We start from the raw sequence: 16,143 nt of genomic DNA, 5'->3' as shown, positions 1-16,143 counted from the left end.
TTCTCCCACCCCCAAGTTTCATTAAATACCAACGGGAAAAATACTTATGTAAGCTCTAGGTAACCAAATACCACCCCCAACAGCTCCTTCCAATGTACCTTCTATGTTGAGCCCTCAAAGGAATGGACACCAAACCCAAGACTGTGCCTAGGGACCTAGGACACAAGCCAGTCCTCTTTCCTGGCACTGCATCATGCTTCCCACTGCCCACCAATCTCAATGCCCTGGATTTGCCCAGATATGAGCCAATCTACCAGGCCAGTTCTACCTGCTATGCCCCATAATTATAATACCCTGAACATTGCCTAAACACCCTTGGATCTTGAACCACTGAGTCACTCCTCTAGTACCAGCCCCTACAGTCTATTTTTTCCACCCTAGAAGGATGGACATTGCTCAGTCCACTCTTCTAACTAGACCAAAATACAAATATTTATGTTGTAATTAACAGTGTGCCAGAGTATATTTTCAACTCATGAGAGTTTTAAGCACTGGATTTGGGCACCTATGTGACCAAAAAACAGAGGCCCTTGTGCCTACTATCTGGTATCACAATGTGAGTGGCACAGTCAACAAACCAAAATGGTGAAAGAAAGTCTGCTGAAGCTTCTTAGATCAAAACAGAGCAAGAGCTAGGGGCGCCTAGGTGGCTCCGTTGGTTAAGTGTCCGACTTCAGCTCAGGTCATGATCTCACAGTTCATGAGTTCCAGCCTCACATCAGGCTCTCACACAGAGACCACTTTGGATCCTCTGCCTCACTCTCTCTCAAAAATAGATAAACATTTGGGGTCCCAGGGTGGCTCAGTTGGTTAAGCGTCCGACTCTTGGTTTCAGTTCAGGTCATGATCTCACAGTTCATGAGTTCGAGCCCTCCACTGGGCTCTACACTGGCAGTGTGGTGCCTACTTTGGATTATCTCTCACCCTCTCTCTCTCTGCTCCTCCCCTGATCACACTCTCTCTGTCTCTCAAAATATAAATTAATTTATTAAAAAAATAAAAAATAGATAAACATTTAAAAGAACAATTTCTTTTTTAAATTTATTTTCAAGTTAGCTAACATACAATGTAGTCTTGGCTTCAGGAATAGATTCCTGTGACTCATTGCTTACATACAACACCAAGTCCTTATCCCAACAAGTGCCCTCCTCAATGACCATCACCCACTTTCCCCACCCCCACTAACCCTGTTTTTTCTCTGTATTTAAGAGTCTCTTACGGTTTGCCTCCCTCTCTGCTTTTATCTTATTTTCCCTTTCCTTCCTCTATGGTCATCTGTTAAATTTCTCAAATTCCACATATGGAATTTGATGGGTAAAAATCATATATCTGTCTTTCTCTGACTGACTTATTTCACTTAGCATAATACCCTCCAGTTCCATTCACATTGTTGCAAATGGCCAGATTTCATTTAAAAAGAGCAATTTCTAAACACATGGATCTGGCTGCTACTTTTTTTTTTTTTTTTTTTTTTTTTTTACAAATTGCCAACCACCTTTACTTGATTTGATGTAAGCAAATTTAAAAAATGAACTCAATCAAGCCAAAAATCTCATAGAAATAATGAGTTTATTGACTCCATTTTCTAGAGAAGAAAGTTGAGAGAGAGCTTGGTAAAGGACTGAACAAGAGGAGGTGACATTCCAGTTCCCATATCTAGCGATCCAAAGGAAAATTCAAGAGACCACCTGAGAAGTGAAATCAACTTATGGTGAAATCCCTAGAATGTTAGTAAGTCACCAAGTTCTTAGTCTGACCAAGTCTCACAGAGCTGAAGAATGAAATCCAGAAGTTAGCACCACTCACCCACTCTCCCCAAAATAAACAACAAACAACATGTACCATCATTCAAACTTGGGAAGTCTTCCTCTCCTTTTGCTCTTACTTCTTCATTTGGAGAAAGAAAGACTTGATGATAAGGAGTCATTCTAGGCTTGGGTTCCAGTCCAAATCCTTCTGGATAACTAGGAGACAAGAGATTTTTCACTATAAACTCCAGTTTCTTTAAGATCATTCCATTGTTCTTTATTACAAATAATCATCCTCTAAACTCAATACATATCAATTGGAAAAACTTGTCTAATCAAGTTAAAGCAAATATGTCATGGCAATTTCTGTGACAGATATTATACAATAGCATTCTGGAAAGTAGGAAAACTTCTTTTTTTTATTCTTGTTTTCTTAAATCTAATCCAGGCTCCCAGCAGGCCTCCTGAACTCTCTCCTGGTTTCCCAACCATCAGGACTGGTCATTTGTTTTTGTAGACTCCCAAAGTATTGACCTCTACCTTTGTTTGGCCCTGATCTCATCCCACTTGGAAGGGGCCAGGCAAGCTTCATGGGCCTGTGACCTGTGCAGTTGTACAGGGTCCACACTCAGAAAGCCCCCATGCTTGGACTCTGCTATCCCTGTCTTGAAATTCTTAGTAAATTTTGAACAACACATCTGCATTTTTTGCAGGATCCTGCACATCACGTAGCTGGTTCTAAGTGCAGGCATAGGGGTTTACATATTAGGTTTCCCATGAACCGTTTGCTCTGGGGCCCCTTCAATCATGTTAATGTCCACATGCCTTCTTCTCTGGGCCCCTTCAATCAACCAAGCGGAATAGACACTCAGTACATGCTTGTGGATTGAACCAAAAACGACAAACAAGGAAATGAAAATATACCATTATATGAGAATATCCATTCTTGAAATTTCTAGGATAAAGTCCCTTTAGATTTTAAGGCCATTTAGCTACCCAGAGGATCTGAGGAAGGTGGAAATCCAAACATACACATAGAGTGGCATCTGCCGTTCTTACCTATGCTTCCAATATGGATAGACTTAATTCTTAAAATACAAACAAGAGAGAAGACCCTCCCAATTTAATCTACCAAAAATGGGTTCTTTTATTTCACACAAATAAAATAGCAAATGCCTCCTCTGGGCTAGGAGTGTTTTGCAGTGATTCCCAGGGAGTTTTAAGACAAATCAAGTCTAGAGTTTTGTAACATCCAATAGTCAATTTGACAGAATTTTTGGATTTTTTTTCAAGTAGTAAGATATAATAGGTACTGGTATAAAAACAACAACAACAACAACAACAACACAAAGACAAGAGCAAAGTGTAATATCCCATAGCCCACCTTTCCTCTACGCGCAACATGGCTCTATTAGTAACAGATAGCATTTATGGGGCACCTGGGTGGCTCAGTCGGTTAAGCTAGATTTCGGCTCAGGTCTTGATCTCACGGTCTGTGGGTTCAAGCCCCGCGTTGAGCTTTGTGTGCTGACAGCCTATTTGAGATTCTCTTTTTCAAAAGTAAATAAACATTTTTTAAAAAGAGAGAGATAGCATTTGTAAGCATATAATCCCAAGGCACTGCTGATACAGAATATTCACACATGAAAGAAAAGAAAGTGCATATACACAGAAAAATCTAACATATTTCAAACTTTGGACTCCAAGAAAAGGATTTAACTAAACTTATTTCAATTTATTTTTATTAGTATTTCCTATACAAGTGTACTTATGGATATCATTTTATATCACAAATTGTGTGTGTGTGTGTGTGTAATTTTTTCTGTAAGAAAATTATGCCCGCCTTGCATGATACAATTTATTATATATTTTTCCATTCTAAGAGTGCATTTATCAAATGTTAATATTTCTAAAATCTGGCTGCATCATAAAATCAATGTGTATATTCAATGTCGAGCTTTCTGCCCCTAAAATGAAATCAATAAGATATCTTACAACCTGAGAATTGTGGAAAAGGGGTAAATTATTAATCCATGATGATTCTTGCTGTTCAGTCACATGGACAGATTATCAAACACTGCCCCTAATTTGGACAACCAGATAACCGATATATATACCATTTGTATTGGCCCCAATCAAGTGTCCCTCTAAAGCTTTCTTCTCTGCATTGACCACCAGTAGGCAGGAAACAAGTAAGCAGTCCTTACCTTCTCTCATTGAGCAGCAAAAAACAATACATGAGACACAGGAGGAAGCTGGTGTTGGAATTATAGGTGGCAAAGATAATGTCCCAGTGTTCCTGTAGGAAGCCCAAGACGCTGAGAAGACTAAGGCATTCGGAGAGCGATTGCTGGGGCTTGGACAGGCAGTAAAGAATGACTTTATTTAAACTGCTGTACAAAGCACTAATGATAGCATCCCTTGGAGAAGAGGCATTCTCGATGACCTGTGTCATAAAATAAACACACATACACACACGCATACTTGTGAACACTTTGTGAGTTTAAATGCTAACCCAGTTAACTGAGAAAATGATACAATCTTAGAATCTCTTTTGGATTTCAAAGAGTTGACATGATCTGAAATTCAAACAGGGCTACTTTCCTCTACCTCTGAGCTTCTATTTAAGCGAATGATCACTAAAGTAAATTCAAAAACATAGATTTATCAAAAACTTGTGCTGAAAAGAAATTTTAAAAACATAAAAATTAAAATTAAAAATTAAAAAGTTAAAAAAAATAAAAGAAATGAAAGGCTTACCACCATCATATTATAAAAAATAGATGGGAACCAGAAATTTCTGAAATACTGGTAACATGGTTGACATTCAGTGTATGAAACATGCTATTTATAGTGTCTAATTTTTAAAATATATTATTAACTATTAATAGTATTTACATAGAGAGTGTTTACAATATCCCCAGGATCATGTTAAGCATTTTTGCATCCATGAACATGAACTGTTCATTTAAACATCATAATAAAATGAAGTGAGCATTAAGATTATCCTACTTCAGGGATAAGGAGGCTGAGGGTCAGAGAGCTTAAGTGGTCAGCAAGGGTCAAACCCACATCAGACATTGAGTCGTTCTCTTAACCACTGTATCATGTAACAGAGATGGGAGTCCAACAAATTGTAGTACATGAGAAACTTAGAGGGGGAAGGCAGAAGGTCCTGATCTGTAGCCTTAACACTGATTGGTCCATCCATCTGTTTGGTTTCCTTGCTTCATTGTAACTAACAAATAAAAAGTCCTCGAGATCTAATGCACAGCATAGTGATTATAGACAATAATACTGTCTTATAAACTTTAAAGGTGCTAAGAGACCAGATCTTAATTGTTCCCACCACAAAAACGAAATGATAATTACGTGACTTGATAGAGGTGTTAGCTAACACTATGGTGGTAATCCTATTGCGATATATAAATGTATCAAATCAACATTAAACTTATATTCTGTTATATGGTAATTATATCTCAATAGGAACAAATCAGAAATTTTTAAAAACAAAAGACCCCATAGCCAAAAACTATGTGCAAAGTGTTTCAGTCTACTAGAGAGATCATTCGTTACCTATAGATTGCTCTCTTAGAATTACATCGTAATGTAAGAATTTATACCAGTGAATTTAAGTTCTATTTAAATCTGCTGGAATTTGGGATTTATGTTTTTATCATCATCCTGTCCTGCTCCTCAGATGGGTCACATCTGTCAACCTGAGGTTGAGGTTTGTGAGAGTCACAGGCAGTGAGCAGGAGAGAAGGATGATGGATGTGTGAGGAGCTTAGTCTGGCCTGGAACCCCCTGAAGGCACATCAGTCCCAGTGGGCACCCACTCTGAGTCCCAGTGGGCACCCACTCCCTTTACACTGGGGAGCTGCTATTCATTGGATGTTTGCATCCACCCAGAACACATATATTGAAACCCCAGGTCAGGTCTCTGGGAGGTAAGTAGGTCATGAGGGTGGAACTCTCATGGTGGGATTAGTGCCCTTATAAGAAAAGGCAAGAAAGAGCTTGCTTCCTCTCTTTCTCCAGCCCATGAGGATACAGGCAGAAGATGGCCATCTGCAAACCAGGAAGAGAGCTCTCCCCAGACACCAGATCTGCTGGCGCCTTGACCTTGGACTTCCCAACCTCTAGAACTGTGAGAAAGGATGTCTTTTGTTCAGCTGCCCAGCCCATAATGTTGTCAAAGTGGCCTGAGCCAAGTAAGACGGGACCTCAGTGGCTTCCCTCGTTTCTCAACACAACGTCCCAACAATCTGATTCTAATCCCCTCAGAGACGACAAGGGATATCTCTCCCATCTTGGGGTTTTTCTTGAGAAAGCATCTGAATGCATTCTGTTCGGGCTTGCCCAGAAATGTGCATCAGTCAGAATGACTATTGCCCTAGGAAATGTGCCAAGGCCCAGTCCTGGGGTCTGGGGTTGACTGCAGAGACAGAGGTGTTGGGGACACTGACGTCACCCTCTCTACAAAGCATGAATCCCCCTGGGTTCTGCTGCAAAGGACATGCCAAGAATGACTGGCAGGAGTTTCTGGAGGCAGATTTCAGCTTTCCAGCATTCACTGGTGCCCCACTGGCTGGGACTGCCTCACATCATCATGAGCTCCTCAGACAGGGAGGGCTCAAAAAAAGACTGAATGACCACTTGTCAGGAAACGTTCCCAGAATGTGAGGTGAGGACAAAGTAAAGGGTTCAACTCTAGAATTTTGAGAGTGTGATTCTGTGTGTGTGCACACATGTACAATAAAGAACGCGTGCACATGTACACACACATGCTTACGTCTAAAGGTGTATGTATAGGCACGCATTTGCACGTGTGGGTGTGTATGTAGATCCATCTGGGGAGGGAAGGAGAGCACAGCGGGAATAATAGGGCTAGGAAAAAGTACTCTTGTGGCAATTTCAGGAAAGCCCACATGTGACCCATGGAGGTGCATATTAAGAATGAAATGAAGGGGCGCCTGGGTGGCACAGTCGGTTAAGCGTCCGACTTCAGCCAGGTCACGATCTCGCGGTCCGGGAGTTCAAGCCCCGCGTCAGGCTCTGGGCTGATGGCTCAGAGCCTGGAGCCTGTTTCCGATTCTGTGTCTCCCTCTCTCTCTGCCCCTCCCCCGTTCATGCTCTGTCTCTCTCTGTCCCAAAAATAAATAAACGTTGAAAAAAAATTAAAAAAAAAAAAGAATGAAATGAAATAAGTCTTTTGGAAATAAAGAGCTTTTTGGACCTTTGTTGCTCAGGTGCCAGCACAGGGGGCTGCAGCTCCCAGTCACTGAGATGGATCTCAGGTGGCCTGAGGTAAAAGCCCTGCAGGACACTCGACATCCACCCGGTGCTACCTGGGCCATCAAGGTCCTCTTTCCTCTCACCCATCATGGAATCTATTTCCAGGAAGGACAGCAGGTCCAACTGGACCGACCAGATAGCAGCCAACAGTGAGTCACTTGGTGGGTCAGTGGGAGTTTCTCCCCCACCATGGCCAGCCCAGGGTTCTTACCAACATGATGTGGTCTATGACGAAGAGAAGAATGTGTCTGGGGTCAGCTGAGAACATCCCACTGTATAGTTTCTCCACCAGCTTCTGGGTGAAGTAGGAGATGCTCGTGAGTGAAGGAGTCAAAGCAGCTTCTGCATTCGGCTGAGGCTCTTTACTGCCTGGGAGTGGGGGTGGGAGGACACAGACCAGGTCTGAGAAATCATCAGACTTCAAATGGTCTTCTCTCCACGACAGTCTTCAAGCCCCTCACGGTAACCAACCACATCTCACTCACCTCTGTATACCCCATTGTAACCTTCTGTATACCCTGTTGCTGGAAAATGGGGTCTTACACACAGTAGGTACCTGATGTACACACATTTTTTTTCTCAAAAAAAAAAATAGGTCTTTAACAGTGTAGTCAGTGATATAAACCAAGTGGGGAGAAGGCAGACGAGGAGCAGCATTTCTTCCAGTAGGCATTTGGGGAGAAGGGGAGGAGCATTTAAGGCATATGGTAAATGGGAAGGCTGTCATGGTGACCCGAGGCCCTGTTGGGACAGAGGATAAAGGGACAGAGGATAAAGCTGCCACGTTGAACTGTCTGTGCTCACCATCATGGCAGGCACTGTGCTCAGATGGGGATGCGATGGTCTCAGCTAATTCTTATAACGACCCCCTGAGTTAGCCACAACTGCCATCCTCACTCACAGCTTCAGGCACCTGCCCTGAGTCACATCGCCATCTAGTGACAGAGCCAAGAGCAGAAGTGGGAATAGCAAGCTTACGCTTTTCACTGCTCTACCTTACTGCCCTTCCCCAAGAAAGACCAAAAGTCAGGGTTGCCACGTTGTGGGGCAAGGAAGAGTCCAGAAGATAAGTAAGCCATGTCACTAAGGATTCCATGGCTCAGAAACCACAGAGAGGACTTTTGTTTAATCTTGTTGGGAAGGTACAGCTTCTCTGGAACTAAGTATTCTGAAGGAAGCTTCAGTCTGAACTTCTTAGGGGCAATGGCAGTGTCTTCATCCAGGTTCGTCCATTTAAGAAACACTTGCTGTGCCCAGTCTTGGGTGCAGAGAGCAAGATGCTGAGCAGAAGAATGTTAAATTCCAGTCGACATCTTGACTTCCCTCATGGGAAGAGGCCAATCCTACTGAAGCCAGAGGAGAACTGATTTTAGCTCAGAGGCCTTCTGCCTCTGAGTGGCCCAGTGATGGCAGGGGTGTCATGGAGAGTGGAAAGCATGCCTCCCCTGGGGCCTCGAGGCAGCTTTTGGGAGGTCTCATCACAGAGTCATGGAGGGGCTGACATGCAGGTGGAGGACATCTTCCCATGGCTCCTAAGAAACACTGCAGCATTGTGACCCGGGGGCTGGGTCAGTAGCTGGTGGGCACACTGGCTTTCCTGCTCAGCTTCCAGAAGCTTTGTGTCATAAAGGAGGAGAAAGTCACCCCCACTCACCTCTGAGCATGGGCATGTTGCCTCCACTCATCGTGTGAAATATTTCCATGGTGGAAAGCAGGACCTCAGATTGGAAATCCCGTTTCTGTTGGCTGGTGGCATTGTCTGGAGAAGCCTGGAAGCATACTGGGGACTGAGAGAGTGGCCACACGACCATCATGTTCACTTAGTGCTCACCGGCTCATACGCTAATACTACATCTGCTGGGAGTGTAGGCTGCAGAGAGCTCACAACTATCCTTCTCCAGGGCACTGCCCTCTGCTGATGAAGTTGCCTCACCGGTGAGGTGACGCCCCCTTGCTGGATGGAGGAAGCAAGTTGTGGAACACCCAGAGGCAATGACTACCAGGCAGATGCCTCAAGGTGAGGCCAACTCTGGGACACACATAGCACACCTGTGTTCCCCGTGGGACCAGGCTGTGGCTGAGACCATTTCTTAGCTAGCTTCTCCCCCATCTCCTTCTGCATTCCTTCCCTGCTTCCCCTGAAAGCAGAGCCCCCGGTAAGTCACTTCCACAAAATCCCTGCTTCAGGTTCCTTCTGGGAATCTGGCTAAAATCTGCCCTCTTCCATCTATTTACATGCTGCTTGGTGACTTCCCTGCTGTGCAAAGGGTCTGTGGTTCCCACCATATCACTGCTGTCCCAGAAAATGTTCTCAACCACCAGCCAAGGAGGCTCACCGACAGACCTAGGTGAGCTCTCAAAAGACATCAGCTCTCAGGTCTCCTTGGGCATACCCTGCCTTTGTGGTGCCCACGCCCTCCCAGACCTGTTCCCACAGCACGTGGCCCAACAACACCCTTTCCAACTCACCTCCAGGAGCACTTCCAATGGCAGCCACTGCTTGGGATTGGAGGCCACCAGCAAGAGCTCCCTCAAGAGCAGCTGCGTGAAATCCCTCAGCTGCTTCCGGGCGGGATGTGACTTGGCAGGAGCCTGTAGGCCCTCTGCAATGCTGTCGCCTTCAGTCGCAACCCTGGGGTTGCTGGCGTTCTGGGCAGGCTGAGTCATGGGCTCCTCAAAGACAAGAGAATCCCAGCATGAGCAGCCCGCCCTGCCTCAAAGTGCTTTCACATTCACCTCTGAGGTGTGCACAGGTGGGATTCTTATTAAACCCATTAACACATAAGGAAATCAAGGCTCTGAGGAGGAAACAGACTTTTCCAGAGTCCCACTGCTTATAAGGTGGCGGGCTATGGTCTCTGGACACGAGATAGGTGGGAGCCATGGAAAGAACCAGAGCATGGAGCAAGAGAGGCCTACAGTGGTAAGCAATGAAGCCCAGGGTGTGTCCTGGGCAGGCCACTCCCCTCCTCAGAGCCACAGCTCACCATCAGCCATGTGGCAATGATGAAAAGGACCCACAAAGACATGTGAAGATACAATGAGAGAACAGCACATATGACAAGGCCTGGGCCCATGAACTATGGTCAAGAAAGCCTGTTCCCACCTCCTGGTGGAGACCTCACTCACCTTTATTGCCTGCCAGGCTCGGCTGATGTCGACAGACAGGACCCTCAGGTGAGAGAAGCAGGACTTCCTCAAGTCCTGGCATCCAAGTCCCTGAAGCACCTTGGCCTTCACTTTCTCATTTTTATGTTTATAAAAATATTGGGAGATCAATGAGGCAGGGGTCATCGGCTCAGATGCGTCCAGGAAGACATGGGGACGCTGGGAGGCCAAATGACACACCCAAGGACATACGGCTGGGGGCTTCTGACTCCTGGCCCATGAACTTTTCATGCACATTCATCTGTCAGCACCTCCCTTTGCTCATTCATAAAATTAACACAGCCATTCTTAATTAAGCCATAAAATGAATTTAATGGCACCTAGGGAGGTGGTGACTGCATTAATTAGCTCCATGCGGCCTTGACTGGAAAGATGCCATATATATTCACAGCATATCAAAGCTTTGTGGCCACCAGCCTTCTGCGTGAAGAGGGCTTGTCACACTTTCTGTACAACAAAGGCCTTTTGAAGCTGACTTGGAGCTGGGACAAGGCTAGGAGGTGTGGGGATAAGTGCCCTGACACTGGAGCCAGGAGCCCCAAGACAGGGTCTGGCTCATCTGCAGTCACTGGGGAGGTGACTTTGGGCCAGGCTTGCCCCCAGGCAGGAACTGTTGAGTATGAGGAGGAAGAGCCCCGGGTCAGAGTGTGCTCCAGAGCTGCGGGCAGGCGGCTGGCTGGAACCCCGACTTAGCAGGCAGATGGCAAGCCTGGCCTGTGGGTGTAGGAGCTGAGGTGGGGACCTGGGCCGAGAATGTCAGGCCGTGGACTTTGGGGTCCCGGCCACCTCCAGAGGCCCCAGTCTGGGGGGTTGGGGAGGGGTGGTCTGTAGGACTGTCCTTCCTCCCTGCCTGGCCTAGGGGCACCTGGCTTCTGTCCCATCCACCACCTCTCCAGGGCTGTCCATAGTGACTTCCTTTGCTCTTTATTGCATCTTTTTTTAGCATTTACTTTCCCCATATGTTCCTTTAGTTGGTATTAGCCCACCAAACCATTTTATCTTCTTGCAAATCTTCTAATCTTTGTATTTAGTTTTTTCATTAAAGCTAGTTACTCAAACTTTATTTGGCCATTGAATTGTATTTTATTTATTTATTTTTTATAAGGTATATTTGTCAACGTTTATTTATTTTTGGGACAGAGAGAGACAGAGCATGAACAGGGGAGGGGCAGAGAGAGAGGGAGACACAGAATCGGAAACAGGCTCCAGGCTCTGAGCCATCAGCCCAGAGCCCGACGCGGGGCTCGAACTCACAGACCGAGAGATCGTGACCTGGCTGAAGTCGGACGCTTAACCGACTGCGCCACCCAGGCGCCCCCATTGAATTGTATTTTAAACTGACTGATGCAAAGGACATGAGCCTTGGGGTGAGAGAGTGAGGTTTCAATCTTGGCTCTGTCACTCGTGAATCATGTAAACTATAGCCAGTTTCATTCTCTCAACCGTTTTGTGAGATGGGTCTTACAGCTCCCACTAAACACAGCAGAAACTGGCCAGTTCCGCTCGGCCTCTCTGGATCTCACTCTCCTCTTACAGACACCACCCGCCCAGGGTGCTAGTACGGTTAACCCAAGCACCAGGCTCAGGACTGCTGCAGGTGCTCAGTAGATGCTGTCTGTCACCATGAACACACTTCTAGAAAAGATTAACTAAGAGAGCACTTTTGTTCATTCATCTGGTTGTTCAGCAAATAATTATGGGGCAAATATTACACACCCACACGGCACGTGGCATGGCTTCTAAACCTCCCACTTATGCTTCTAAAGCTTCTAAACCTTCCACGGCATGCTTTCTAACATGTTTCTTTAGCTATGGCTATGGATTCGGAGACAGGCGTCATAGTTCACCCTCCCTGCTGGGTGGTCTCGGGTTCCTACTGCACTGTGGTAGGGGCAATGAGGGGAGGTCTGCCTGCCCTTCCTCTCCTGCCCCTGCCTTCCCTTCACACTGTCCTTACCTGCTCCTCTCAGCTCCTAGATGCTCCGAGCCCATTGGGCTCCCTTGGCCTGCTGGGCCCCTCTTCCTGTGGCTTACATGCACACCATGTTCTCAGGACCCAGTTGGCCCTCTGCCCTTCCAACATCAGCTTGTCTGGCTCTAAGCTGAGCCCTCAGCAAACCCTCTGACTGCACGGAGTCCTGAGTCGTGGACTGCAAACAGGATGAGGGTCCTGAGACCAGAAGACGGGACATTCCTGTTCCCTGTCCCCTGGCTGGTGCATGGGCCACTGGCCTCCTGGGATGTAACTTGTTTCACCTTAGCAGTGGGGATATTCCATATAGAACTGGATTCCGTCTACCTCAAATTTCTCATTATGGAGACTCCTGACAAGTCAAAAAATTACTGAATCTCAGAACTCAGAACTCAAGCTGCATCTCAGCCAAGAAAAGGAAAATTACCCAAGTTGTTTACTTAATGTTTCAGGCAAGCGGCCTTAAAATGTATTTTAACTTGGGGTGGAGGTAGGGAGGAATTTTGCCCTTCGCCCTTGAAGCATGATGGCACTCACCCCTGCTCTCACTGGGCAGGGCAGTGGCGTGTCCTACCTTGTGGGTTCCCAGAGGGAAGGTGACAGCAGCCAACGTCTGGAGGAACTCCGGGGCCCGCCAGGAAGGGTCCTGGGGGTAGGTGCTGTGCACAAGGCCAAGGAAGTGCAGCACGCTGGCAGGGAAGGTCTGTTCCCAGGCATCATCTCCGGAGCCTGCTGAGGGCTGAAGACATACTTCATAAGAGGAGATGCATGGGAGCATGACTATGGCTGCAGGGGAGCCAGAGGATTTGAAATCTAGGCATTTCTAAGACTTTCAACAAGATGACTAATTGCAAGACACCTAAGTCAATGGATTAGCGAGGGATACCGGTCTTCAGCTGGGGAAGGGTTTAACACGTGTAGACATTGTTCCAAGGGCTTCACACACATTCCTCTTCTCCCCTCACAGCAACCCTCTGAAGTAAGTTCTACATCTACTTCTATTTTACAGATGGGAAGACAGAGGCACAGAGCGGTTAAGTAGCTTGCCAAAGGTCACCCGACAGGTAAGGGACAGAGCCAGGAATTGAACCCAGGCAATCTGGCTACAAAGTCTGGCTGTCTTCCTTATACTACCTGTATGTGGTTAGACACGGCCTCTGTGTTCAAGGAACTTGCCAGTAAGAGTCAACTCCAGCCTTCCACAGCCCAGTGCTAATACTTCCAGCTGTAGACCCTACCCTGGCTAATATCAGTACAAACCTTGTCTGAGGTTGGCAGGTCTTGAGGAGCCCCTTCCCCACCAGCCAGGGGTCTGGAATGGACCATGTTACACTGAACTGATATCCAGTATCCCGAGGGGATCTGGGCACCTGTTTGCCAGCACACCAGAACTTGGCCTTGGCCATATGGCCGAGCCTCCATCTTGGCTGCACACGAGTGCCACACTGAAGGCCAGTTCCCTTGAGCAGTCATGACCAGTCACTTTGTCTGGAGACTGACTCCAGCTGCAGTATGTCCAGTGGCTGCCTGAGGTCCTGCTATATCCTGAATGGATAGTCTGGAAATTGAAAATTTACTAACCTTAATATTAGAGTCACCCAACAATGGCGCCACGCCAACAACTAGACTGAATTGGACTCAGCCTCCTCCTACAGATGTTATAGGTGGATGTCAGGTTCCTCAGCCCTAGCCTCCCCCATCTGTGGCTTCTCATCTTCCTAGCGGCTTGCCTCGAGTCCTGGCTGTATGTACCTGAGTTAAGATGTCATGTTTACCAAGTAGCTACCAAGGACTTGGAACTGACAAACCTAATTGTGGAAACAAAGGCAGCATGCATGGAACCATTAGAGAGCAGTTTAAAATCCCCTTCACAGGATTTTGGTGAGAGTCTGGTTGGCGCTAAGCAGGTAGACAGAGACACTGCTTCCGAAGTCACCTGCATCTAGCAAATAATTATGGAGGTTCTTAGAGCACAATGTCAGATTTATGGGAGATGCCAGAGCTCAGAGTTCCAAGGGCTTTTTCTGGAGTTAGTGTGCCTGGTTCGGATGCTGCCTCTGCCACTTACTGATAGTGTAGCTTTGGACCAGTTCCTTAACCCCTCCAGCCCCCATTCTGCGAAACGAGGATCCCAATATGACCCATTGCAGAAGGTTGTTGTTGAGGATTGAAGGAAACATTATACCACTTCAGGTTTATTTTCACAGTGACCAGCACAGGAGCTGAAAGTTAAGGTCACATATAAGACTTGGATTTTTGGGAGAGGAATGTGGATTCGATGCACTATGCAGAAGGGACCCCTGAAGATTCTTAGGCACGGCAGTGACCTGGACTGTAATGCTGATGCCAGACCCACATGCGTCCACTGTGCCCTCACTCTGTGACCCTGCCTGAGTTAATCCCTGTAAGCTTTGGTTTCTATATCTGCGCAGTGGACATAATGCTGTCTGTTCCAAAGGATAGATGCACACAGCAGAGTAGCTAACATCTAAAAGACTGACAACATAAGACATGGGCCAGGACGTGGAGCAAATAGATACAAATCTTCTGCACAGCGAAGGAAACAATCAACAAAACTAAAAGGCACCTGATGGGATGGGAGAAGATACTTGCAAATGACCTATCATATAAAGGGTTAGTATCTAAAATCTATAAAGATATAGATTATCAAACTCAACACCCAACAAGCAAATAATCCAGTGAAGCAATGGGCAGAAGACACGAATAGACACTTTTCCAAAGAGGACATCCAGATGGATAGCAAATGCATGAAAAGATGCTCAACATCACACATCATCAGAGAAACTACAAATCAAAACCACAATGAGATACCACCTCACACCTGTCAGAATGGCTAACATTAACATCTCAGGAAACAACAGACGTTGGCGAGGATGAGTGGAAAGATGACCCCTTTCGCACTGTTGGTGAGAATGCAAACTGGTGCAGCCACTCTGGAAAACAGTATGGAGGTTCCTCAAAAAATTAAAAATACAACGACCCTATGACTCAGCAATTGCACTACTAGGTATTTATCCAAAGGATACAAAGATGATGATTTGAAAGGGCACGTGCGCCCCAGTGTTTATAGCAGTGTTATAAACAATAGCCACATTATGGAAAGAGCCCAAATATGCATCAACTGATGAATGTATAAAGAAGATGTGAGATATATATATATATATATATATACACTACATATACACATATATATATACACTATATATATATATATATACACACACACATATATATACACATATATATATATACACTATATATATATACACTACATATACACATATATATATATACACTACATATACACACATATATATATATATATACACACTACATATACACATATATATATATACACTACATATACACATATATGTATATATATATATATACACTACATATACACATATATGATGGAATATTACTTGGCAATCAAAAAAATGAAAGATCAAAAAGAATGCTGCCATTTGCAATAATGTTGGTGGAACTAGAATGTATTATACTAAGTGAAATTAGGTCAGAGAAAGAGAAAGACAAATATCACATGACATCACTCATCTGTGGAATTTAAGAAACACAACATATCAACATAGGGGAAGGCAAGGAAACCTAAGATAAAAACAGAGAGGGAGGCAAACCACAAGAGACTCTTAAATACAGAGAACAAACTTAGGGTTGCTGGAGGGGAGGTGGGTGGGGGACTGGGCTAAATGGGTGATGGTCATTAAGGAGGGCACTTCTTGGGAAACTACTCCTGAAACCAATACTACACTGCATGTTGACTGACTTGAATTTTTAAAAAAATTTTAAGAAAAGAAAAATGCGAGTCAAGAGGTCTTTAAAACTGCAATCGCATTAACTCCAGAAAACTGCCAAAAAAAAAAATGAGGATGCTAAATATCAAAATGGTAGAACTAGACAGAAAAATATCAGGAG

The 16,143-nt window shown here is 45.3% G+C and overlaps 1 protein-coding gene across 2 annotated transcripts in view; it reads right to left on the bottom strand.

Annotated features, from left to right (window-relative positions):
- WDFY4 (WDFY family member 4) overlaps positions 1–16,143 on the bottom strand; it is a 295,982-nt gene that overhangs the window by 146,915 nt on the left and 132,924 nt on the right. For both annotated transcript variants that reach the window (XM_043596828.1, XM_043596827.1), the window contains exons 32-37: positions 12,761–12,925; positions 9,516–9,719; positions 8,701–8,815; positions 7,258–7,415; positions 3,956–4,194; positions 1,843–1,964 (exon numbers count right to left, since the gene is read on the bottom strand). In XM_043596828.1, coding sequence (XP_043452763.1) covers positions 1,843–1,964; positions 3,956–4,194; positions 7,258–7,415; positions 8,701–8,815; positions 9,516–9,719; positions 12,761–12,925 — 1,003 coding nt within the window. The remainder of the gene's footprint in view (positions 1–1,842; positions 1,965–3,955; positions 4,195–7,257; positions 7,416–8,700; positions 8,816–9,515; positions 9,720–12,760; positions 12,926–16,143) is intronic.

This window comes from Prionailurus bengalensis, chromosome D2 (assembly GCF_016509475.1).
Source record: "Prionailurus bengalensis isolate Pbe53 chromosome D2, Fcat_Pben_1.1_paternal_pri, whole genome shotgun sequence".
Taxonomy (NCBI): domain Eukaryota; kingdom Metazoa; phylum Chordata; class Mammalia; order Carnivora; family Felidae; genus Prionailurus; species Prionailurus bengalensis.
The sequence above is the reverse complement of the archived record's forward strand: the minus strand, read 5'-3'. Positions and strand labels throughout refer to the sequence as shown.